Source organism: Suillus subalutaceus (assembly GCF_016647625.1).
Source record: "Suillus subalutaceus strain FC151 chromosome Unknown DFJ58scaffold_214, whole genome shotgun sequence".
NCBI classification, from domain to species: domain Eukaryota; kingdom Fungi; phylum Basidiomycota; class Agaricomycetes; order Boletales; family Suillaceae; genus Suillus; species Suillus subalutaceus.
The window spans coordinates 585-26,426 of NW_024540463.1; the positions used below are offsets into that span (position 1 = coordinate 585).

The window sequence follows — 25,842 nt, forward strand, 5'->3', positions numbered from 1 at the left end:
CCGACGTGTCAGTATTATTTTGTAGACGGATGGGCCAAGGGAGTGGTGAAATATTTATTAGATAGACGGGTGAGCCAAGGGTGGGGTGAATTATTATTACATAGATGGGGTTGGCCTATGTGGGGTAATATTAGATAGACGGGTGGGGCCGAGGGTGAGGTGAATTATTTATTACATAGACAGGTGGGCCGACGTGGGGTCATATTAGATAGACGGGTGGGCCGAAGTGCAGAATTTTACATAGACGGGTGGGCCGACATCGGGTAATATCAAGTACCAAGTACTAAAACCCAAAACCCAAAACCTGAAACCTGAAACCCGAGCCCTGAACACCCAGACTCGGGACTCAAGGGACTCAAAACTCAAAATTCAAAACCCAACTGAAAGTCATACATTTTTACGAGTTAAGAAAATTCAAATTTAAGATGATATACATTTTTGTCATCTGGAAATACCGAAGTACCGAAGTACCGAGACCTGATACCCAAGACCCGAGATTCGGCACTCGGTAGTCAGTGAAATGAGTACAGAAATACATAAGATACTACACATTAGTTTCAAATTTTGACTTGTGAATCACAAGTCTCGAGTCTCGAGACTCGAATCACCGAGTACTGACTACCAAGTACCAAGTACTGAGTGCCGAGTGCCGAGTGCCGAGTGCCGAGTGCCGAGTGCCGAGTGCCGAGTGCCGAGTGCCGAGTTCCGAGTTCCGAGTTCCGAGTGCCGAGTGCCGAGTGCCCTGAGGCTTCCGGGTATTAAAACACAGATAGCCCTCGCTCTCAGGGGGTCATCAGAATTTAGATCACCTCAAACGGATGTGATTTGGGTGAGATATGAGCAAAATACTATATACCGTGGTGAATTTCAGCATTGGAAGTTTGATGCTTTCGATGTTTTTGATGTCGGGTCTCGATGATTTCGGGCATTAACATGTAGATAGCCCTCGATCTCAGGGGGTGGCAAAATTTAGATTGTCTGAAACAGATATAATTTGAGTGAGATATATGCAAATACACACACTGACTACTGAGTGCTGAGTGCCAAGTGCCAAGTGCAGAGAACCGAGTTCCGAGTGCCGAGTGACCTGATGCTTTCGGGTATTAAAAGCCCTCGCTCTCAGGGGCCCGTCAGAATTTAGATCATCTCAAACGGATGTGATTTGAGTGAGATATGAACAACATACTATATACCGGGTGAATTTTGGCATCAGAAGTTCACTGCTTTCGATGTTTTTGATGTCTGGTCTTGATGCTTTCGAGCATTAATATGTAGATAGCCCTTGATCTCAGGGGTGTGGCAGAACTCACATTGTCTCAAACAGATATAATTTGAGTGAGATATTTGCAAAATACTATGTATATACTGACTACCGAGTGCTGAGTGCCGAGTTCTGAGTTCTGTGTTCCGAGTGCCAAGTGCCGAGTGCCGAGTTCCGAGTGCCGAGTGCCAAGTGCCGAGTGCCGAGTGCCCCGATGCTTTCGGGTATTAAACACCCAGATCGCCCTCACTCTCAAGGGCCCGTCAGAATTTAGATCATCTCAAACGGATGTGATTTGAGCGAGATATGAACAAAATACTATATACCGGGTGAATTTTGGCATCAGAAGTTCAATGCTTTCGATGTTTTTGATGTCGGGTCTCAATGCTTTTGGGTATTGACATGTAGATAGCCCTCGATCTCAGGGGTGTGGTAAAATTCAGATTGTCTGAAACAGATATAATTTGAGTGAGATATATGCAAAATCCCATATACTGACTACCAAGTGCTGAGTACCAAGTGCCGAGTGCCAAGTGCCAAGTGCCTTCCGAGTGCTGAGTGTCCCGATGCTTTCGGGCATTACCACCCAGATAGCCCTTGCTCTCAGGGGTCCATCAGAATTTTGATTATCTCAAACAGATGTGATTTGAGTGAGATAGGAGCAAAATACTATATATCAGGTGAATTTCAGCATTGGAAGTTCAATGCTTTCAATGATTTTGATGTCGGGCCTCAATGCTTTCAGGCATTGATATGCAGATAGCCTTCACTCTCAGGGGTCCTTCAGAATTTGGATCATATTTTCGCATCAGGAGTTTGATGCTTTCAATGATTTCAATGTGGGGCCTAGATGACTGTGTTCATTGACATGTGGATAGCCCTTAATGTCAGGAGTGTCACAGAATTCATATGGCCTCACATGAACATATGAGGTAATGTAGGACATTCTCAACACATCAGGAGACACATAAAAACACATCATAAGGCACTACATCATGTCTTCAATAGTCATACCTATGTGTAGTATGATAGTGTGATCTTTAATATACTGTTCAGGCTGACACTCATCAAGTATCACAGGTCTATTGTACAGACTTAGAATAAAATACAGTAGTCTTAACTTGATAGTCATTACACGATAGTCTTCACTTGATAGTCTAATATGATTGTTGATTACTACATAATACATAAGCTGTGAGGGTTTAGGATTATTATGGAAGATATGACAGTCATGGTTATTAAGAAAGCTTATATTATGCCTAGCAAGTTAAGACTATTGAGTTAAGACAATCATATCCTTAGTCTAGTAAGCACTGTCAAAGCTTGTGACCTTCTGGTAACCGTGTGGCAAAATCATATTTTGCTGATGTATATATCTTGTGATTGTAACTTTCTTGCACCAGTGCACAGTGATTGCCTTGAATTTCGAGTTTTTTTGTATTTAGAGATACATACCACTGACAGATACTGTTTCAGGGACTGGAACAGTACATTGGAAGCCAATCTATCATATTATACATAGGTGTGATCATAGCAAACCTGATGCAGTCCCTGATGATGTGTTTTTATGTTTCTCCTGATGTTTTAGAATTTTTCCCACACAAGGCTGACAACAAAAACATTGAACCTGCGAAGCTCAGACACACCCAATAAATTGTATTTTGCTCATATCTCCCTCAAATCATGTCTGTTTGAGGCAAAATATGATCCCCAACATCCCTTCAATAGTATATGCAATATATAAGAATACTAGGACAACAGGATTTATTCCTGTTGTGCTATGTGCTTACCCTTGGTGCAAGGCCTGACATCAAAAATCACCCGATATGTAATATTTTGCTCATATCTCACTCAAGTCTTATCCGTGTGAGACGATCTGAATTGTGACAGGCCCCTGAGATCAAGTTCTATCTGCTTGTGAATGCCTGAATGCATTGAGGCTAGACATTGCAAACATGGAAAGCATTGACCTTACAATGCTGAAATACACACAGTATATGGGATTTTGCTCATATCTCACTCAAATCTTATCCATTTGGGATGGGCTAAATTCTGCCAGACCCGTGAGATCTAGGGCTATCTGCATGTCAATGCCTGAAGGCATCGAGGCTTGATATCAATAACATCAAAAGCATCAAACTTCTGATGGTGAAATTCACTTGGTATATAGTATTTTGCTCATATCTCACTCAAATCACATCCGTTTAAGATGATCTAAATTCTGATGAGCCCCTGAGAGCGTGGGCTATCTGGGTGTTAATACCCGAAAGCATCGGGGCACTCGGCACTCGGAACTCGGCACTCGGAACTTGGCACTTGGCACTTGACACTTAGTGCTCAGCACTTGGTAGTCAGTATATTTTATTTTGCACCTTTCCCGAGTACATACCCTTAATTTCAGAATGAAGTCCAGATGAAATCCAATGAAGTCCGAAGGACTTCTGGAGACTGGCTACTCTGATGGAGTGCTGGAGGACTTCTGGATGAGCACAGGAACCTTCCGGAGGAGTATAGAAACTTCTAGAGAAGTACAGGAAACTCTGGAGGAGTTTTACCTGCTGCATAGGGTCCGAAGATAAGACTTCTGAAGGTAAGCTTCCTAGATGGAAGCACATGGAGGAGAGACTGCAAGGGACAGAGTCCAAAGCAGGATCAGATAGGAGGAGTGGTCCAGAGGACAGGACATCTGAAGGTTGCGCCATCTGAATGTTCAGATGTCCAAAGGTTAAGATGTCCAAAGGTTATGATGTCTGAAGGTCATGATGTCCAAAGGTTACAATGTCCAAAGGTTTTGATATCCGAAGTGTAAGATGTCCGGAGATCCAAAGGTCCGGAGATCCAAAGGTCTGGAGGTCAGCAGGAGTGGACAGGATTATAGGACAGGAGAATAAAGGCTACCATGGACAAGGTCTGGAGTAGAAGCAAACAGAGGTAGGCTACACTTAGGTGGAGTCGGAGATAACAGGAAGTAGACATAAGTCTTGGAAAGACAGGAAGTGCCAGAAAGGCAAAGGTCCAGCTTAAGGAATCAATCCTTAAGCTTGGATAGAGATGGAAGGACAAATCCAAAGGTTTGGAAGTCCAGCCTAAGGAATCCTTCAGGTTGGACTCGGATCTCAGTACACTTCACTTGATTTTTGATATCCGGGACTCCATAGTCGGAACTTGAGTCTTGAATCTCGGGGTGTCGGGTGTTGGGTGTCGGTTGTTGGTTGTCGGGTGTTGGGTGTCGGGTCTCAATGGTCGGGACTCAATATTTGGGACTCGTTGGTCGGGACTTGATACTCGATTGTTGGGATTCAATGGTCGGGCATTGGGTTTCAGGACTCAAATCTCGGGCTTTGGGACTCGGGTTTCAAGACTCGGTAGTCGGGACTCAATGGTCGATTGTCAGGATTTGATAGTCAGGGCTCGGATATGGTACACTTCACTTGATTTTCGGTAGTTGGAACTTGGCATTTGGCATTTGGTAGGCTTGGATGATGTTGGCTTTCAAAGATCTATTATCATATATTGCTCAATGAAATACCAGACGATCGGAAGTGTGCTGGACATCACATATTCATTTGTCGAGACCCGGGTCTCGGAACTCGGTACACTTCGCTCGAGTTTCCACTTCACCCCTTTGCAAGGCTCCATGCCATACTACATCATTAGATGACTTTGAATTATTACCTCCATGATATACAACTAGCTGAGCTCCATCATGTCTACAATTATCATTCTCCTGGGCCCACCCGTTTATATTATATACCCCTATGTCGGCCTACCCGTCTATGCAATATATGTCTACCATTGGCCCACCCGTATATAATAAATCTTTCACCGCTCCCTCGGCCCACTCGTCTACAAATAATACCAATACGTCGGCCCACCCGTCTACAAAATAATATTAATTCATCGGCCCACCCGTCTAATATGATATATATCTGGGCCCACCTGTCTATGTGATAACAAGCACCCTTGATATACCCGGCTATTTGATACATATCTACCTTGGTACACCCATCTACATAATATCCAACTACCTCGGCCGATCCATCTATTGAAAATTCATGTCCATCAGCCCACCCATCTACTTTACATATTCCCCACCTGGGCCAACCCGTCTCCATCGGGAATAATAAGACTCCTGGCCCATCCATCACAGTCGAGGATATATCTACCTTTGGCCCATGGTCCGCTGGCCCGTATCATACGGGATATTATGCACGTCCGTTCACTCGTATAATACGGAGATATGTTACTGCAATATGTGAGGCAGAGCTGAGACTCACTTATACTGGTTGAGCATTTTTAGATATTTCATATCAGCCCAGCCAGGTTGAGATCGCCTCACCATGCTGATCTTGAACACGATAACAAATGGTCCCGTGCGAAAATAGACCACGACTCTTCCATAAAATGGCCATGATCCAGTACACCTCACCGTCATTGTCCATCACCCAGCCTTGTGTTCCTTCCGGCATTTGATCTATACCCTCAGGAAGATCATTGTGAGAACCAGCGGAGCAGAGGTCAGTGCAAATGTGAATGGTAGGGTCGAACCCAAGGGAAGCTAGGTCTGATAGTGTGATTGTGTTTAAGACGTCGACAAAATGCATGGCATTGGCACCAATTGGGAGGGGTTGAGAGATAATCATTCCAGAGCGGTCCATATAATGAGCGCGGAGCTGGAGGTTTGCAATGCTGAACAAAACAATGAAACGGCACCACGGCTGTTCTTGCATTATAAGATATCCCTTGGTGGCGACCCCTAAGAATATAGGGATATCTTTTCCTTGAATCAATTCTGACTTGGTGATCTCGATATTGGTGAGAACATCCGCCCAGGTCTTTTCACCTGATTTATTCTTTTTCAGCCTGTAGTCCATGAGGACTAAATCAGGCTTGCGCGAGTCGGTGGTGTCTGGAACAGGGTGTGGTGGCAAATTCAGAGGACCAGTATCATGGTTCTGGGACGACATTGAAGGGAAGGGGGTTCGGTGAGTCTTGTTGGGAGGACTCGTCATTGGCCTCGCGGATGATGTTGCGCATAGCATAGTATATGCTCCGCAAGAGGTGCTCCCAGCTTTTTCTTCTGATATCTTGACGGGATGGTTTGATCTCTTTTGTCCAGCATCGAACGATTGCTGTGACCAGCTGGCATCTGTGTCCATCATAGAATCTTCATTCATCTCCTCCAGGTCTGTGTCTGTCTCATCATTCCCCAACTCCTGCCGCCGCCTTAACTTCTTCACAGGACCTGAAAAGGCACCATCAAGCCTCCACTTTAGACCAGACCGCAGTTTCTGTAATAAAGATGCTCCCTGTAAGAGTGCTTGACCTTTTTTTTTATGTATTTGATGCCCAAGATATCTTTGGTTGTGAGGTCTGATCCCGGAATAAGGATATCCAGGATGGATGATTTCCTGCCTTTTATCCCCTCCTCCCATAAGACTCGTCTGCCTGCTGTGAGTGCGCCATCCCTACCCATAGGTAAGAGTTTGTTTTTCATCAATAAATCCATATCTTCCTTCATCCGAGGTAAAAAAATCGCCACCAGCAGGGATGGAGCTGGTAACTGTCGCCAGCAGATAGTGATTGGTGAAAGACTGTGTCATTGACATGTTTTACACAGCAATGTTGTGCTCAGACCTTGCACAATGCAACAATGCACAATGATTCACGCTCATTTGTGCGATAGGGCTTCTAAATTTGTCCCTTAATGGAGCAAAAATATTCTCGAACCAACCGAATGATTCAGTTCAACAAGTAAATATTGTAAGTACTAATACTATTATCATGAAGCATAGTGAATGGCATCGTAGATCTCTTTATCAAAGTATTTATTCAAAAAAAACAAGTGGGAGTAATGCGAAGACGTTGCTTTCGTTGTCCTGCATGATTTGGGAATCATGCATGGACATGACTACTAGGTATCCCCCTAAAAGACAAAGTCTGTTAGCTTAGTCCTCAGACTAGTCAACCCATACCTTGGTATCAAACCTTGGTCCAATAGTTTCAGTTTTCCCTCAGTGATTCATGAATCCACCATGTTTTGAAGAAAAGTCATATGTGAGATGGGAATCACATAATGACCTAGTTGATATGAGAAGCAAAATGAAGGTTAATGTATTGCCTTTCATTTGGCTTATTCACTTTGGCTAGAGAAACCCATAGAGAAAAGTTCAAAGCCTAACAAAAACCTATCTAAAAAGCCCGCGTATTGTGTACTATTATTTGTTCCATTATTTCTGAGTTGTTTTCTCTAGTGTTTCTTTACTTTACTTTTCTATTAGGATGCTCTGACTAATCAGATGCTTCATAAAATTGTACCTACAGGGTATGATGTCATAATGATGTCATAGGACTTCACCTACACTCCTGCAGGTATTTTGGTTGAAAGATATGATATCATAGTGATGTCATAATGATGTCATGTTCCATGGAATTTGCTAGAACATTCCAATGACTCATAATGACTCATAGTGACTCAGAATGATGTCATTATCCCACCATGAATATTCTGGAATGTTCTTTTGCACCTGCTAGAACATTCTGCTCCAGTTTTTGGAATATTCTTCTCACATTCTGAAGTCATTACATCACCTTTTTACTTACATAATATTCCCACACAAAATGTATATAAGGAGAGCCCATTCTCCCCCAAAAAATAGATCTCCCACTTGTTGCATTCAAGAACTCCCACTTGAGCAAATTGAACTCTCACCTAAGAAGCTTCAGTCTGAACAAATTGCTGCTTACAAAGCCCATTTCCTTTGTAAGAACTGTCCAGACAAGTGCAGGGAAAGTGTTTCCCTTGAGATTACGTAAATTTCTCGCGATAGAAACCCAGTTTTGTGAGACCAGTGTTCTCACCACGTAGTGTTTACTGACCAACACGAGCTTTGGTCAACGTTGTTATTTGTGAGACCAGCGTTCTCACCAGGTATTTGTATACTGACCAACACGAGCTTTGGTCATTGTTGTTATTTGTCATTGTTGTTATTTGTCATTGTTTTTTTTTATTTGTCATTGTTGTTATTTGTGAGACCAGCGTTCTCACCAGGTATTTGTATATTGACCAACACGAGCTTTGGTCCACGTAGTCACATTTGAGACCAGCTTCTCAACAGTTAACCATATATTCAGGAAACCAGTTCAAGTGTCTAGACGGTATATCCTAGACAATCCCATAGTTTCAATCAGAGATTATAAAGCTCCGGCTAAGTTAATCTGACTGATTGGTTTAGCGAGCCTCCCAAGAACTCACACGTTATCTACCATGAAAGAAGAAAAGTTGTAGACCGTGTTAATCGAGGACTGGCAAGAAGTCTTATCCAGTGTAATTGTGGTGTCATTACATTCTTACACGTTTTCATATAAGACCCTCGGTTATTAAGACAACGGGCCCCTGAGAGCGAGGGCTATCTGGGTGTTAATGCCCGAAAGCATCGGGGTACTCAGCACTCAGGAACTCGGCACTCGGAACTCGGTTCTCGGCACTTGGCACTCGGAACTCAGAACTCAGAACTCGGCACTCAGCACTCGGTAGTCAGTATATACATAGTATTTTGCAAATATCTCACTCAAATTATATCTGTTTGAGACAATGTGAATTCTGCCACACCCCTGAGATCGAGGGCTATCTACATGTCAATGCCCGAAAGCATTGAGACCCGACATCAAAAACATCGAAAGCATCAAACTTCCAATGCTGACATTCACCCGGTATATAGTATTTTGCTCATATCTCACTCAAATCACATCTGTTTGAGATGATCTAAATTCTGATGGGCCCCTGTGAGCAAGGGCTATCTGGGCGTTAATACCCGAAAGCATCGGGGCACTCGGCACTCGGAACTCGGCACTCGGAACTCGGAACTCAGCACTCGGCACTCAGCACTTGGGACTCGGCACTCAGCACTTGGGACTCATTAAATCACATCTGTTTGAGATGATCTAAATTCTGATGGGCCCCTGAGAGCGAGGGCTATCTGGGTGTGAATACCCGAAAGCATCAGGGCACTCGGCACTCAGAACTCGGAACTCGGAACTCGGCACTTGGCACTCAGAACTCGGCACTCAGCACTCGGTAGTCAGTATATACATAGTATTTTGCAAATATCTCACTCAAATTATATCCATTTGAGACAATGTGAATTCTGCCACACCCCTGAGATCATCGGGGCACTCAGCACTTGGAACTCGGAACTCAGCACTCGGCACTCAGCACTTGGGACTCATTAAATCACATCTGTTTGAGATGATCTAAATTCTGATGGGCCCCTGAGAGCATGGGCTATCTGGGTGTTAATGCCCGAAAGCATCAGGGCACTCTGCACTTGGCATTCAGCACTTGGTACTCAGCACTCAGTAGTCAATATATAGTATTTGCATATATCTCACTTGAAATTCACCCTGTATATAGTATTTTGCTCATATCTCACTCAAATCACATCTGTTTGAGATGATCTAAATTCTGACGGGCCTCTGAGAGCGAGGGCTATCTGGGTGTTAATACCCGAAAGCATTGGGGCACTCGGCACTCGGAACTCGGTTCTCGGCACTTGGCACTTGGTACTCAGCACTTGGTAGTCAGTGTGTAGTATTTTGCATATATCTCACTCAAATTATATCCGTTGGAGACAATGTGAATTCTGCCACACCCCTGAGATCAAGGGCTATCTACATGTTAATGCCCGAAAGCATCAGAACCCGACATCAAAAACATCGAAAGCATCAAACTTCTGATGCCAAATTCACCCGGTATATAGTATTTTGTTCATATCTCACTCAAATCACATCCGTTTGAGATGATCTAAATTCTGACAGGCCCCTGAGAGCGAGGGCTATCTTGGTGTTAATACTCGAAAGCATCGGGGCACTTGGCACTTGGCACTCGGCACTCGGCACTCGGCACTCAGCACTCAGCACACGGCAGAAAGCTTGATTGCAACACTGAAGGCACTGAGGTGGATGAGGGAACACCTCCTGACAGTAATTGAATGCCCGAACGCATCAGGGCACTCAGCACTCGGCACTCGGAACTCAGAACTCAGCACTTGGCACTCAACACTTGGCACTCATTCACCCTGTATCTTGGATTGTGCATATATCTCACTCAAATCATATCTATTTAAGACTATCTAAATTCTGATGAATCCCTGAGATCTAGGGCTATCTGCATGTCAATGCCCGAAAGCATCGAGAGCCGACATCAAACACATTGAAAGCATCGAACTTCTGATGCCAAAATTCAACTGGTATATAGTATTTTGCTCATATCTCACTCAAATCACATCTGTTTGAGATGATCTACATGCTGACAGGCACCTGAGAGCGTGGGCTATCTGGGTGTTAATGCCTGAAAGTATTGAGGCACTTGGCACTTGGCACTCAGAACTCAGAACTCGGCACTCGGCACTCGGAACTCGGCACTTGGCACTTGGAACTCGGCACTCGGCACTTGGTACTCAGCACTTGGTAGTCAGTGTGTGGTATTTTGCATATATCTCACTCAAATTATATCTGTTTCAGACAATCTACATTTTGCCACACCCCTGAGATCGAGGGCTATCTACATGTCAATGCCCGAATGCATCGAGACCCGACATCAAAAACATCGAAAGCATCAAACTTCCAATGCTGAAATTCACCCGGTATATAGTATTTTGCTCATATCTCACCCAAATCACATCCGTTTGAGGTGATCTAAATTCTGATGACCCCCTGAGAGCGAGGGCTATCTGTGTTTTAATACCCGGAAGCATCAGGGCACTCGGCACTCGGAACTCGGCACTTGGCACTTGGCACTTGGCACTTGGCACTTGGCACTTGGCACTCAGCACTCGGTACTTGGTACTTGGTAGTCAGTACTCGGTGATTCGAGTCTCGAGACTTGAGACTGGTGATTCACAAGTCAAAATTTGAAACTAATGTGTAGTATCTTATGTATTTCTGTACTCATTTCACTGACTACCGAGTGCCGAATCTCGGGTCTTGGGTATCAGGTCTCGGTACTCGGTACTCGGTATTTCCAGATGACAAAAATGTATATCATCTTAAATTTGAATTTTCTTAACTCATAACAATGTATGAGTTTCCAGTTGAGTTTTGAATTTTGAGTTTTGAGTCCCTTGAGTCCTGAGTCTGGGTGTTCAGGTTTCAGGTTTTGGGTTTTGGGTTTTAGTACTTGGTACTTGATATTACCCGATGTCGGCCCACCCGTCTATGTAAAATTCTGCACTTCAGCCCACCTGTCTTTCTAATATGACCCCACGTCGGCCGACTATGTAATAAATAATTCACTTCACCCTCGGCCCACCCGTCTATCTAATATTACCCCACATCGGCCAACCCATCTATGTAATAAATAATTCACCCCACCCTTGGCTCACCCATCTATCTAATATTTCCCTACGTTGGCCCACCCGTCTATCTAATAAATATTTCACGGCTCCCTCGGCCCATCCATCTACAAAATAATACTGATACGTCGGCCCACCCGTCTATATAATACTATTTGCTATACATCTCTCCTCAGGTCTATAATATATGTCAATCCTACTCTACATATTACCCACATGGGCCCACCCATCTCCATAATAATATTTCTCCCGGCCCATCTGCTATCATTGATGATATATATAACATCAGCATAGATGGGCCCACCCGTCTCCATCGGAAATAATATTCCTCCCGGCCCACCCGTCAACATCGGGTATATACATAACATCGGCCCATAATCCGCTGGCCCGTATTACACGGGATATTATGTAGGTCGGGTGACCCGTATAATACAGGATTTGTCACTGAAGGGGCTCCTGGAGGAAAGATTGCATTAGGGACAACTTACAGAAGTATACGCTCATTCCATTCCATGACAGCTTGGTCTATGTGTACAAGCAGGTTGCTAGTCTGCCATTCAGCGCCATCAGCTGTTACTGTTACATGGAAGCCAGCAGGGATCCGTCGGACACCAAGAGTGAGACCAGTTGTGTGAATGGCTTGTAGGAGATGGTCAATTCATGCTGGACAGAGATACATTTCACATACAAATAATGGCAATGTGTTGTATTCCACTGAGTGTCTCCCCCAGGTCCCTGGGGAGTTCTGGGTGGCTTGGCTCTGCGATCAAGGGCGGGAGGATAACATCAAGTGTACCGGGCACGGAACTAGTCGCAAAACGAAACAGCATAGCAATGACGAGATAAAGCGTTGCCAGCATGGCTTCAGGAAAATTTGTCAGTACATGTTGAAGGAAGAAAGATGGTATATACTCATGATGACAACTTGTACCATTTCACTGATCACGAGGTTTGTCCCTCCCGGGTCCTGGGGGTGTTCTGGATTTCTCGACTCCTCCCCCAAGGGTGAAGGGCAATCGTCAAGAAGATCAGGTACGAAGTTTGACATCTGGTGGAAGGATGGATACAAGCCAACACTCGAGAGCAAGATATGTGCTGGAGGTAAGAAATATTGTAGTGTCTGGAAAGTCCTGATGGACTATAAAGGAGACAACCACAGCATACATGTGGCACTCACATCATGCTGCAATGCACAGCGCTGATGTCCTGGAGTTCATGGGCATGAGATTTGTACAGAAGGGGCACGTAGGGTGCAAGATTGATCGAAGCAGCCGAAACGAGTAAGTTGTGAGGCTCAAGAAACACAGGAAATTCCAATGCCTGAATGTCACCACCCTCAGGATCTTCTTTTCACTGATGAGTCAGACAGTGTGATATGCAAGAAGTTACTGAAATGAAATGAACTCACTGTCTGCTGTGCACAAGATCCGAAACCACCCCTAGACTAACAAGGTCGCCGCTGCTCTGGCCCGAGAACCCTTGGGCTAGACAATGCGCACCATAGGCATGCCAGTGCGGTAGCCTATCATCGAGATGTTCGGATTCGTGTCCTTGGCACGTCAACTTAGGACCTCCCAACTGTAAAGATTTACTTTGGTTTGCATCCTAAGTTGCAGCTTTTTGTGCTCCCCAGCTTTGTCACCATGTCGAATCCTCTGGATGACGGTCAAGGTGCCATTCAATCGATTTAAACAACGACATTCAATGCCAAGGGTAAATGTCGTAAACTAGGTTTCAGAGCAACTTGAAACTCGCACGGTAGTTTCTTAGCGCTCGCCGACTCAGATAATTCCTCACTGGCAGACCACTGAGACCAGGCTACGGTCGCTCAGGCTAGAGCGCGCGGTGTACATATGCACCTCGTCGCAGTGGCGGCGTCAACCTGAGCTGTTGTGTACACTCATGTCTGGTTCTACAGGGCACTGAGTCCGACCCTGTTGCCTAAACTCTATCCGAGTCGTCGTCGATCCTAGTACCACAAGCTCTCTCAGGCTCCCTACTCGATGCAAACATTCCGTCCCTTCCCTTACTTTTGACGCCATACTGATTAGTTCACTAGTTCACTGATTCACCCGTCACATTTTCGCGGACTCACCTAGTGCGGGACATCGTCGAGTACCAATGCAATTTCGTCTCTATCATATTAGAAAGAAGTTCAAAGAATGACTGAAATCTTCATTCTAATGGTCTGGTTATATGAATCTGATACATTTAGCCTTTATTCTTCATCTCTTTGTCACTACCTCAGACATTCCTCTTTCACTCTTGTGTGCTATTTGACATGACATGCATCTCGTCTCGTTTCAGCAGAATCGCACTCACAGTTAGATTACACTGGCAAGAGCAAGACCGACGCTCGTTAGTATCTCCCGATCCCTATTGCAACCCGCACTGAATCACATTTAACGCAGTCCCAAGTACACTATCTCGTGGAACCTTCTCATTGTCCCTTAGGACTCTCTTAGTTCTGGCTGTGCACTTCATAGCAGCTCTGCAGTATTCCGATCCCAGAGTTGCACCATCGCAATCATGTCTTTTGACGTCCTTTTGCTCCCCTTCAAGTCAGTGCTCCCGTTTGCGTCCTTTGCATTCCTCGTTTAACTTTTTGCATCTCACTACGGTAACATTCCAGTTGTGGAGCAGTGTCGAGCAACCTTGCAGGCGTGTCTCCGACCCACGTCCTCACCAACAGTCTTATCTACAGATTCCAGCAGCGGGGTGTCCTACCTGACATAGTTAAGGTCGTCGATCTCTATCGAACTGTACTAGCATTTCGCTCCCCTGGCCGCCCCCCATCGATTTTTGTCTCTCTCAACAACCTTTCTGGCAGCCTTACAGCGAGATTCGAGTGGCAGGCAGTGCTATCTGACCTGGACGAGCTTATCGAGCTGTGCTGGCTATCATTCCCCCTGGCCATCTGGTCGACTTGCTTTTCTTGAAAAACTTGCGGTCAATGCGGGACGGTCCTTTCACCACCACGGACATTGCCCCGATCCCACTTGCAGAATCCGGAGTTTGCATTCTTATCGGCTTGCCACACTACTGTGGGCGATAAATCAAGCCCAGATGAGGCGATCTGTCCTGCTGCAGCGATACAATTTCTGGATTTCTCAGTGTAGTAGGTTCGATGTGGTCTGTTGATGATGAAGTTGCCCGCCAGGTCGTGCTTTTACGATAACCTGGTTGATGGCTCCAGGCGATTGGCCCCACTGGCAGTGGATTTACCAATTCGATGTCTACCACACTGCCGCCTTACTGAGAGCAGATTATTGTCCAGGAATGTGTCTGCCTGTCTATGTCCACTCATGTCCACCACACCGGCGTGATTGAAATATGGTAAATGATTGTCAGAGCGGGTATGAGCCTGCCTGCATGCGCAAGCTTGCACGCAACCAACTGAGATAGAAGACAAGGCTGCATGAGTATATGAACCGGCGAAATGACCGATTAGCGCTACGCTGCCTCGAGGAATTCATCATGCCATACCGTGATACCTATATACACTACTTTCGTGCAGCTCTCCCCGACACTAGTGTTGTGGGCAGAACTATTTGCAGGCAGTTCTGCCAGTAGAATTGGCAGAACACGGCAGAACTAGGGTTGTGCCATGGCAAAACCAGGCAAAACTCAGAAGAGGTAAATTATCCATCGACTACAAAAAACTATATGTTGGTCGACATTAATGATGCGACATCCCAACCACCCTCCTCAAGGCCTCACCTCTCGCACCATGATGATCAATCACTGAGAGCTCCTCATCTCAATAGACTTTGGCACCAGCCTCAACTCACTTCAGCTCGTTGAAGTTATACATATTACCTTCCAATATCTCGAGTCCGTTGATATCAATATCAGTCAATTTCTCATTCTGCTTCTAGAGTGCATCAATCTCTGCATCAATTTCATCAACTTTGGACTGTGAGTTGTGGCTCGAATGCAATTGTGTTTTCGAGGCAATGTGCCGTATCAAGGTTGACGTTCTCGGATACGCCAGGCTCGTCTTGAGCATGCATGTGTGCGTGACGGCGACGAACAGCCTTCCCGCTAGCGAGTGTCTTCCGATATCATGATAGTTGTGAAAGGCTAAAGCAAAGGTTTGCACGGATTTTTGCGATTGTTTCAAAGGTTGCAATTGAAAAATTGTAGTGCGTCAGTGCAGCGTCACTGATTGAGTGCTGCCCATGTCCGAGAACAGCCGCTCGACATCACCTGCATGCTCCAGACTTATAAGCTAGCTTAGCCATAGACAAACACCTATTTCTAATGTTCATTTATTGGGCAGATACAATTAGGATTTGCTTTGACGACTTAGATAGTAAATACAGTTTATCATAGATTCATCTACCGATTCTCACGCATGCTCCAGTACCTCTTTAAGTTCTGCCAAGTTCTGCCACGGCGAATGGCAGAACGGCAGTAATCTGCCAACAACACTACCTGACACTCTTGGACACCGTGGGCATTGATTAATATTGATTCCCTGGAAAGGGCCCGTTATCAATTTGGTACAAGATTCGTAACGTACATCGTTACATGTCGTCATTCTACTCGACGAGTCTCGTGGAGCTTTGTCGGTTCGTGCACCATCCTTTGCCAAAACTTTCAATTCTTGTGCTCGCGAATGCCGCCACACTTGATAGTTGACACCACTCTTGCTCCTTCGCACTGTCAGCACTTCAAGTTCAGGGCCGTGCGGCATGAGCACCAGATTCCCCAATGCGGCACTCAAGGCCAGCTGCCTCTCCATCCTCGTTCTCTCCACCCGGTTTCACCATTACTCATTCTCTCGTTCCACCATACAGTGTCGCATGCGAGTGGCTGGGATACACGGATTATATACCGCTCGGTGGTGGCCGCAACATTAAGCTGAAACGAACACGATGAGTAGAATCTGGGGTCTTTTGAATGCCGTGAGGGTATCCAGAGTTCACTCAGGGTTGTTCGAAGGAACGGAATAGGTTCCGAATGATGACAGGCTCCTAGTAACGCTCCGTTATGGATCATAATTCATTCTCAGACTCTCAGAACTATATATCCTAGTACAATTCGACCGCCGTCCTCTGAAAGCCACATAAACACATCCTACCATGCTCGACGATGGACCTAGACTTTACTTGGCCACATCGGCTTTGGCGCTGGCTATCTTTAGTTGTTATCGAAACTATTGGAACAAGCAGTCGGGTCCCCCACTCCCTCCTGGTCCTAGGCCCCTCCCAATAGTGGGGAATGTTCTAAGTCTTGATGCCGCTCAGCCTTGGCTGACTTTCAATGCCTGGAAGTCCACATATGGTTAACACTTCGTGATGAGGTTCTGGTCATGATAGATAAGTACTCATGTTTTTCTACAGGTGACATCATTTATACTCGTCTGCTTAACAAGCCTGTGATCGTGATTAACTCTGAGGAGGTTGCAAAGGACCTCTTTGAAGAGCGTTCCATCATATATTCAGATAAACCCCAGTCCTTTGTTTACCCACAGTGAGTCAGCATGTTAGAGTATTGCTCCACATCGATGACGAAGATGTTGTCAGCTTTGCTTCGGACTTCAACCCAGCGTTTTTGCCATATGGAGACAGGTAATGGATTGTTCTCTGTTGTGTTGATCAGTGTCTGAAATCCAGCAGGTGGCGCCTTCACCGACGAATTTATCATCGGGCATTTCGTCAAGCTGAAATACCTACTTACCATGCTGTGCAACTGCGTTCCGCCCACAAAATGTTGTTCAGTTTTCTACAGGATCCTAGCGACTATTCAAGACATTTTGAGATGTTGGTTGCAACGGCTTGTTCTGGTTCCTGCTGAGGCTGATTTTCATCAGGTTTAGCGTTTCCTTTATACTGCCTATAACATATGATTATGAACCGAAAGCCAAGGATGATCCCATCGCCCACATCATGGAAAGGTACTTGGATCGGGTAAACGCAATTTTGACGCCAGGTGTTACTGTGATACTCGAAACATTCCCTTTCCGTATGTCCGCACATGTAATAATGGCCTGTCATTGCCTCATTGGTCATTTTAGTTTTGAAGCTACCCAGCTGGTTTCCTGGTGCCACATTCAAGCGAGCGTCACTAGAGTGTCTCAAGGCAGGCCATGATATAAAGGAGATACCCTTTCAAATGGTCGAAGAGAGAATGGTGAACCATCCCATCCATAGAGCTACAATAAACTGACGAACTGCACATAGTCTACCGGCATCACGGCGCCTTGCTTCGTGGCTGATACCTTGAGCAGGATGAGGCTTTCTGAAGAGGACGACGCTGTCATTACAGCTGCAGTCAAGGAGACTGCTTGTATGACATTCGCAGGTATCCAAGCCACAGAAATTTGTCCCCTTGACGCTTATTATTGTTTTTGTGTCTTCAGGGGCATTTGAGACGGTATGTATCTCCCTTGTCTGCATTTGCCGTGGTAATCATCTTGCTCTCGGCCCAGACTACTTCCACGTTACTTATGTTCATTCTTGCTATGGTACTCAATCCAGAGGTACAGGCCAAAGCGCAAGCAGAGATTGATCGAATCGTTGGCAAAGATAGACTCCCCGGTTTCAATGATAGACCATCGTTGCCTTACGTTGACGCTATTTTGCGTGAAACACTGAGATGGCACCCCGTGGTTCCGTTTGGTCCGTTCCACCATTACTCTTATTACCTTCCTCTGATAATGTATTTAGGCGTCCCGCGCACAACAACAACCAGCGACATCTACAAAGGCTACTTCATCCCTAAAGGTTTGTAAATGTACCATGCTGATTGTCCAATGGCTGCTGATGACCCAGTTTGTCAGGGGTTGTTTTATTTGCAAATACATGGGAAGCTCTCACTTCCTTGATACTGAATGTCTCAAAATGACCAAACCTTCAGGGCAATGACACACGATGAAAAGAAGTACCCCAGTCCTGATGAATTCAAACCGGAAAGGTTTCTTCATGAATATGGGTCGCTCACCAGCGACACGATGCCTTTAGGCTTTGGCTGGGGTCGCCGGAGCTGGTGAGCATACATTCATGCAGCTTCTTCGCTCCCTGTTGAAAACCGCTGGTCAGTGTGGGACGGTATGTCGCGGATGCGGCACTCTGGATCGCGATCACGAGCTTCCTCGCCATGTTCTCAGCCCACAAGGCCCTTGATGAACACGGCATGGACATCCCAGTCGTTCCGAAGTTCTCTCCGGGTCTCATTATGTTTGCAGAATCTCATTTATCCCCGAGGGTAGTCCGCTGATCTCTCTTTTTTCAGTCATCCGGAGAAATTTCCCTGCCGCATTGTCCCGCGATTCCCCGATACATCTGTGGAGACACTGACACACTTGACCGGATTAGATCCGTGTGTCAACATCGCCTGAACATTTCAGCGACAGGGCAATCGTAACTGTGGTGTAAATGTATAGTATACATATGGTTTTCTGTATCTGCAATATACCATTCGAGCATAGCGCAGAAATAACAAACAAGCCATGACCATTGACAACTAGAAGTCCTGGGCTCAGTCAGATTCTGAAGCGCATCCGAACTCGATATCACAACCACGGCCCCCACACAGACGGTGACACAACAACCTGCTCAAGAAAATGGCTATGGCTATGGTTGTTGGGGCGACTTTTGCCTTGCCCTCTGGTGCATCTCCCGTTGTCCTCTCCGCATTGTTTCCTCCACACAGCCTGTCGCCTCGTGATATCAACTTGGCAAGTGCTTTTTGTTGTTCTATATCTCAACCTCTTTTCAACGACTCTGCTTTGCTACCGCTTGTTTCTCATAGTTTTATTGCCAGTGTGTATTAAGTCTTCCTATATGCCCTCCCGTTTTCGTGCTACCCTCGAATCTGCATGCGGCTGATGCTCCGCTCAGTAGCTTATACATAAGTATGACTCTATATTCCAAGGTATCAAGTATACCCATCTTCACCTTCCAGGTATGTTGTCCACCCTGCAGGGGACAAACAGGACGCTCGTGACTTTACACTGGCGTTCGAGATAGCATGCCACTCAAACAGATACTCACGGCAAGCGCACGACGAGCCAAAATTGATGGATATGACAGACAGCGGACTGACTTCGGCTTCACCAGGGTTGGCACAGCGTTAACTTGAATGATCATCATCAGACATGCAGCAACTTGAGTACCCCCATGAACATCTTCATGCATGAATAAAATCCTTGTGCAGCACCAAAATAACGTTGGCACTTGCTGGGTAGAATACAACGAAATGAGTATAAGCGAAGCTGGCATCGTCGTGTGGATATTATCTAATTATTAGCACTTCCATAAGATGTACAGATCAAAGGCGAGACCTAGGGAGATATTATCACGAATACAGGGCAGCCAGCTGTTCCCTGTGCCACGACCCGTCATGAGCAACGCGACTCAAAACCAGCTGCAAGGCATTATTGGATATCATCAGTGTGTTGCCCTGGGCATACATCACCGCCACAGGTCGCATGTATGAATTCATTGGAATAGAGACTAGAGTATGTTGCATTGTGGAACAAACCATACATTGACACCATCAATGAGGTTGATGAGAGGGTGGCGCGAAGGTCGAACTCCTGAGCCGGAGTTGTGATATCTCCGAGGACGTGGGTCGATATGGAACTCAAATTTTCCTATAAAATATTGGACGGAATGCAATTGTCAGCTGGAGGCAAACCTGAGATCTAGTAAAAGGCCTGTATCCGACCTGCTCCGTGAGTGCAAGTAGTCGCGGGAATGCAATGCTGCAGAGTGACACACTTCCGGCGGAAAGCCTGCTGGCAGCGGCACCGATATGATTCTGGACTCCCGTAAGACCGCAAGTCACAACACTGAAATGAACCCTGATCCCTGATGTGTGTGGCAGACGCTCTACTATCTCGCTGACAACATGCTCAGTACCTGCCTAGTACTGCGATGATTTCTTGGTCTTTAACAAAGAAATCACACCATCACTATCAGGGCAATAAGAATCAAGGTCATCGCAAGTAACAGACACAAGAAGGGAACCCACACAATCCATTCTCGCAGAGAATGTCGTGATCCCTTCGAGAGTTGCATTGTTCTCGATGAGCGCCTCATGGACAAAAACAGCCCAAAACCGAGTGGCGATCAATATCACTAACACGTTTCGAAGGGGCGCTGCCGAGAAAGTCCACAAGACTAAAATTTGTCTTCCCTTTCATACTCCTTCAAATTCCAGTATCCCCTGCGGCTGTCCTCAGTCATTCCGCATATTTCCTGATGATTACACCCGTATTCTCTGCAGCACATGTTTCTCGATGGGAAAACGTCAGCGACGACAACCGTCGTCCGCGTCGTAAACGAACACGACTATCAGATGGAGAGGAACAAACAGAGACAGACGTGGACGTGGATGTTGATTACGAACCTTCACCAGCACCTGCGCCGAGTGAAGCCTTTGCCTGCCCATGTGCATGGTCATCGTCAACAGTTCCGACGGAGAACTCCCTGCACAATGCCTACACAAACATCCCACAAAAGAAAGTTCGCACGGTCAGTACATACCGACGGGTCGCAGTCTTAGACGTGGCTTGCAACCTTCTTATATACCACCACGTACACCCAGATTCTGCAAGGATGGCAGTAAAAACGCATACTTGGGTTACCCTTTGGTTTATTCTCACCGCGCCTGTCATCTTCTGGGATGTGGGATACTGTTTCATGCGGTATGTATCCTTGCCCTTGTCTCATGCTGTCGAATTAACGTAATTACGCAAGTCCACGATCCATGCTTGGGGGAGACCTCCACTGGATCTGGAAACCGTATGAAATATACCAGAATGTTCGATTTTGTGAGTGCACTTCCCTGACAATCACGTCTTGTAATCGACGGCCTTCACTAGGTTTATGGCTATCAAAGCTCTAGAGGAGAATGATGGGTTCACAAACGCACAATGTTCGTGCCTCTCGTGCTCAATTCCTCTGACTGACTAACTTCCCCCTTTTAGCTTTCCTCAATGTCGTAGAGACACTCATGAATCTCGCATACGTGTACTTGGCACACGTCTCGGGCTGGTCTCCTGCTCCCCTCATTGGGTTTGCAGCAGTGACCATGACGTTGTCTAAAACAGTTTTATACTGGTTACAGGAGTACTACTGCGGCTTCTGTGCCATCGGACACAACACTATGTCCGATCTGATCGTATACTGGATCATACCCAATGGGTACGCGTTCGTTTTTCATTGGTTTGACACGTCATAACTGTTCTTTTCGATGTAGATTATGGATCGTCATCCCTAGCTTGATCATCGTGAGACTAGGAAAGGATCTCGCTGCCTCACTCCATGTCGCGGAGCGCGCTGCGACCAAGACTGCTTCTGGAAAGCAGAAATGATGGATTCCCCAGACTACCGAATGAGACGAAATGGTTTATTTACAGTTATAACCTATCGGTTTATGTACGCCTGATTGTTGTATCTATTGCTCTGGAATGGACTTGGCTTATTATTTTGCTGTGATTCAGTCCGGAGCTAGTGGCGTGAGTTGTCCTGCTAGGCGATCCCTGCTTGTCGATCAGGAGGATTTATCCTTCTGACGATGATAGTACTGTATCCTTTTGGATGGGGAATATTCTCTCCGCAGCACCCAGTCTCGGCCTTGTCGTATTGCTCCCGATCACCCGTGCATTATTAACATGACGACAGACGTACGCAGTATGATATCATACATATGGGTCAAACCACCGCGCTAGCTCCAAGTTGCTTATGCTATTTGCGTGAGCGAAATTCGCATCCTCAGTGGTGAGACGAGATACGATCAAACTGATTCCACACGGAATCACCAACGTACATGAAGATCCTTCGCTGACTTGGGCTTCTCCCCGAGGACGAAAGAAACTTACAGGATCGTGCATGTAAAAGATAATGATATTCCACGATTCATTCCACGTTGTGTTACATCCAATAATTATCATACATACACCAAAGAAATAAAAAGTCCGGGAGATACCTCACTAATATGTCACAAAACAGAAACGAAAAGATCGCGTGGCGCAGTCTCAGAAATATGACGTCAACGACACAACAGGCAACAGGTAACAGGAAAGACGAAACAGCCCAATGCTAAAAAGGTGAGCGTGAGGTATGCAGTGGATTCAATAGGTACACGATGAGTCGACGTCTGTTGTCGTGAGAAACGAGGAGAAGAGATTGGAATATTTCGTTTGTGTTTTGTTTTGCTTTACTTGATGCACTTGGTCGATCGATGGCTTGCATTCCTGCGAGCCCTACCAGGAGGGATTTAATCCATCTCCATGTCCATTTCCATACCGTCCCATTGTTCTTCAGACTTGCTCTTCACCGTGCCAGGGCCAATGCCCTCCTCCTCAACCTCCTCAGGCACGCTGAACGACACCACGCCATCCTCTTCTTCGGATTTCCACCTAAACCGCGTGCTGCTCACCCGCCCGTGAATGTGCATGTTCGCAGATGTGATATCATCAACTTCGACGAGCTCGCCGTCGTCGCTTGAATGAGAAGAAACAGACATCGAACGCACAGACGAGCGCGGGAGGGACCATCCCGAACGCGAGAAGGACGCAGAGGCAGAGGGGAATGACGAAACACCGTAAAACGAGGATGAGGTCGGCGAGCCCCATGACTCTGAGTGCACGCTAACAGAGCCAAGAGCCAGCAGGTTCCTTGCGTCGGCATCTGTAGGAGCGGCGGGAACCGGTACTGGGGAGCTCGGCGTGCGAGAGTTCGGGGCGGTAGGTACGCCCAGGAGGCCTGGACGCAGCTGGGTGATACCACCTGGGCCGGTGGCTTGGGGAATAGAGTAGTCATGTAGACGCGGTCCGGTTGATCCCGCGCGGCCCGAGCTGCTGATAACGGACGCTGCCGGAACAGAGCTGGATATCGGTTTCGAAGGAGACAAAGTGCCAGATCCTTCGTTTGCGCTCCCGGGAGCGGGAGGCGGGACTATGCCACCAGAGAGAAAGGTAGGCCAAAGGGAGCGATCTTCGGGAAGTGATGTCCCGTTCGTAGATGAGGGTGAAAGATGCGACAATATGGCGGCGGCCTAGGAAATTTTCATTAGCACCTTTGTCAGCTGTTAAGCCAGGGGTAATGACCTCCAACAATTGGACTTGCTGATGTTTGCTAAGCACAAACTTGGAGGCTTCGCGCCACTGGGGAGTGTGTTCCCAACGATGTTTAATGAGACAAGAAGGATGCCGGTAGACCTGAAGGCTCATGGTCACTTTCCACTCGAATAGTTCAAGGCACGAAAGAAGCTACCTTCGAGCAGCTCTCGCACGTGAATATCGTGCCGCGCTTCTTTCCGCTCTTCGCGTTCGTACCCAGACTACTGTGAGTGGGAAGCGACGCCGACAATTCATTGTCGTCAAAGCTCCCATCTTGTAGTGCAGCATCAGCCCCCTGCACCACAGTATTGGGGTCAAGTCCTTGTGTTTCAAGGACACTTCGGGACACTACATTCAGGGAAGTGCCGTGATGGATATTACTGCTCGGAGAAGAGGAAAGAGACAAGGTAGCAAGTGAGGATAAAGCTGCACTCTGCAGGGATGCTGTTCTAGATGCCAAATTTGTAATGAGAATCAGATTAAAGCAGTGGTAGGGTATAAGGGGGGGAGAAGAATTATAGGATATGGGGAAGCTAAATGCAGAACTTACGAAGGTCGGGTAGCTGCGTCTCGCGCATCGCTCAGTCTCCTTCTGGTCTTGCCAGTAGATGACAGACGACGATGCTTGGGAACAAAGTTGGTCCCAGATACTACGAGATTAGTAAGTACTTTGCACCGTAACATTCCACATTCATCATACCATGCAGTGGTTGGATAACTATGTCCGCAGACCGAGGAATGGATATTGGCGAAGCACTCGCAGCAGCGACAGAGAGAGAGAGCAGACTTAGGTTTGAACGATCATTCTGGTAGTATATGAGCGAGCTTTTCCTCGTGGAAACGACTAACGTAGGAGTGATGATTAACTCACGGAATTTGCGGAATCTACCAGAAGCTGTGACATTGCTGGTGATGGAGAGCTGGAATCCGAGGTACAAGACATAATAGAAATTTACAAGAATTAATACAAGCTCATGACAGAACAGAAACAAGGGAACACGATGTTCACAGATTGGTAGCCATTCAATCCTCTCGCATAGGTGCCACGAAATTTCAACGTCCGCCAAAATTTTGTCCCCAAAGGTCCCATTGAGCGCCTACTGCTGCTGCGCAACAAAGCCTACGGCGCCGACAGTCCTTACAAAGTGCTGAAGTATCTTAATCGGTCATCTCTCTCTCTGTGGAGTTACGAGTCTATCTGAATTATATCCTGGGGTTGATCTGCCGACAAGTAGATATCCATACCAGGCTCGAATCGGCATCCTTCCGGCCCGCACTAAAATAGCGACCGCGGAACTTTGTTGCATCAGGACCTAAACTTGTATGACACATCATTCAAAGCCCAGGCAGGACTCCAGGCAATCCAATTTCATCATGCGGCGATTGACACGCAAAACTCGTCTGAGACGGTGAAACCATTTAAAACAAGGGATGAACATAGAGTCTGCTTACTACTACAAGCTACTTCGGAACTAAACTATGGGAATCGTTTGGTTGTGTCTTATTTGTCAACAGCTTTGAATGCTAACAAACCACAACAACGCTCTTCGCTTCCGAATTAAAACATAACAAAAACAAAACTATATATAGCAGCAACTGGTTTCGATCCAGTGACCTCAGGGTTATGAGCCCTGCACGCTTCCACTGCGTCATGCTGCTGTCGGTCTAGTCGCCAGCAGTGACCGTATTGATGGCCTGGGCATATCTATGATTCTACTTACACCGAGTCAACGCGGCCGGCCTCTTTCACAAAGCCCTGAATTAATCAGGAGTAGAGCCTCGAAGCACCCCTATACATACACTAGATTTCTGAATCATTCTTGCATGAAATGCAAACATTTCACTCTTCTCTCGTGCACTTCTAATATGCAATCCACAAACTTTGTCCTGGCAGGCGTTATCTTGCAACTCGGTATTCCTGAACTCGATACACACCTATCTCGAAGATAGGCGATTGGACTCGGCGGTGGCGAATTAGATACGAACAAGAATTCCATGTGTAGAACAATTGAAATAAAGGAATCACCTATCAATTGCATGAGTCACAGCTACACGAAGACACTGCATTGACGGAGCGCTCAGTGCATGCTATTACTAATAAAGATATTCTTGTTCTTCGTCACCGCAAGGAACATTCTATCACACTAGATAGC

General features: G+C 46.2%; 5 protein-coding genes and 1 non-coding gene across 6 annotated transcripts; 2 read left to right on the top strand and 4 right to left on the bottom strand.

Moving 5' to 3' along the window:
• Positions 1-5,571: 5,571 nt before the first annotated feature.
• On the bottom strand, positions 5,572-6,696 carry DFJ58DRAFT_735436 (uncharacterized protein; the record flags this gene model as incomplete). The annotated part of the gene is made up of 1 exon (XM_041386635.1): positions 5,572-6,696. The coding sequence occupies one exon, from the start codon at positions 6,694-6,696 to the stop codon at positions 5,572-5,574; it is 1,125 nt and encodes a 374-aa protein (XP_041236565.1).
• Positions 6,697-12,097: 5,401 nt separating this feature from the next.
• On the bottom strand, positions 12,098-13,142 carry DFJ58DRAFT_847327 (uncharacterized protein; the record flags this gene model as incomplete). Its single annotated transcript, XM_041393443.1, has 6 exons — positions 12,098-12,252; positions 12,302-12,475; positions 12,526-12,743; positions 12,791-12,959; positions 13,022-13,052; positions 13,113-13,142. 6 exons carry the CDS (start codon positions 13,140-13,142, stop codon positions 12,098-12,100), a joined length of 777 nt encoding a protein of 258 aa, XP_041236566.1.
• A 3,558-nt stretch (positions 13,143-16,700) lies between these two features.
• DFJ58DRAFT_735438 (cytochrome P450) lies at positions 16,701-18,958 on the top strand (the record flags this gene model as incomplete). The annotated part of the gene is made up of 13 exons (XM_041386636.1): positions 16,701-16,902; positions 16,962-17,091; positions 17,145-17,189; positions 17,238-17,381; positions 17,432-17,583; positions 17,636-17,751; positions 17,802-17,922; positions 17,981-17,994; positions 18,050-18,239; positions 18,288-18,348; positions 18,478-18,606; positions 18,660-18,797; positions 18,853-18,958. The coding sequence occupies 13 exons, from the start codon at positions 16,701-16,703 to the stop codon at positions 18,956-18,958; spliced, it is 1,548 nt and encodes a 515-aa protein (XP_041236567.1).
• A 2,224-nt stretch (positions 18,959-21,182) lies between these two features.
• Positions 21,183-21,940, top strand: DFJ58DRAFT_670237 (uncharacterized protein; the record flags this gene model as incomplete). The annotated part of the gene is made up of 5 exons (XM_041382855.1): positions 21,183-21,271; positions 21,324-21,401; positions 21,449-21,501; positions 21,554-21,770; positions 21,826-21,940. 5 exons carry the CDS (start codon positions 21,183-21,185, stop codon positions 21,938-21,940), a joined length of 552 nt encoding a protein of 183 aa, XP_041236568.1.
• A 505-nt stretch (positions 21,941-22,445) lies between these two features.
• On the bottom strand, positions 22,446-24,722 carry DFJ58DRAFT_820268 (uncharacterized protein). Its single transcript, XM_041391953.1, has 6 exons — positions 24,561-24,722; positions 24,390-24,495; positions 24,240-24,339; positions 23,844-24,138; positions 23,678-23,788; positions 22,446-23,625 (listed from the first exon to the last, which is right to left on the bottom strand). The coding sequence occupies exons 1-6, from the start codon at positions 24,630-24,632 to the stop codon at positions 22,846-22,848; spliced, it is 1,464 nt and encodes a 487-aa protein (XP_041236569.1). The 5' UTR covers positions 24,633-24,722; the 3' UTR covers positions 22,446-22,845.
• A 554-nt stretch (positions 24,723-25,276) lies between these two features.
• On the bottom strand, positions 25,277-25,348 carry DFJ58DRAFT_t146. The gene has a single exon. It is a non-coding gene; the product is annotated as a tRNA-Met (tRNA).
• Positions 25,349-25,842: the final 494 nt, after the last annotated feature.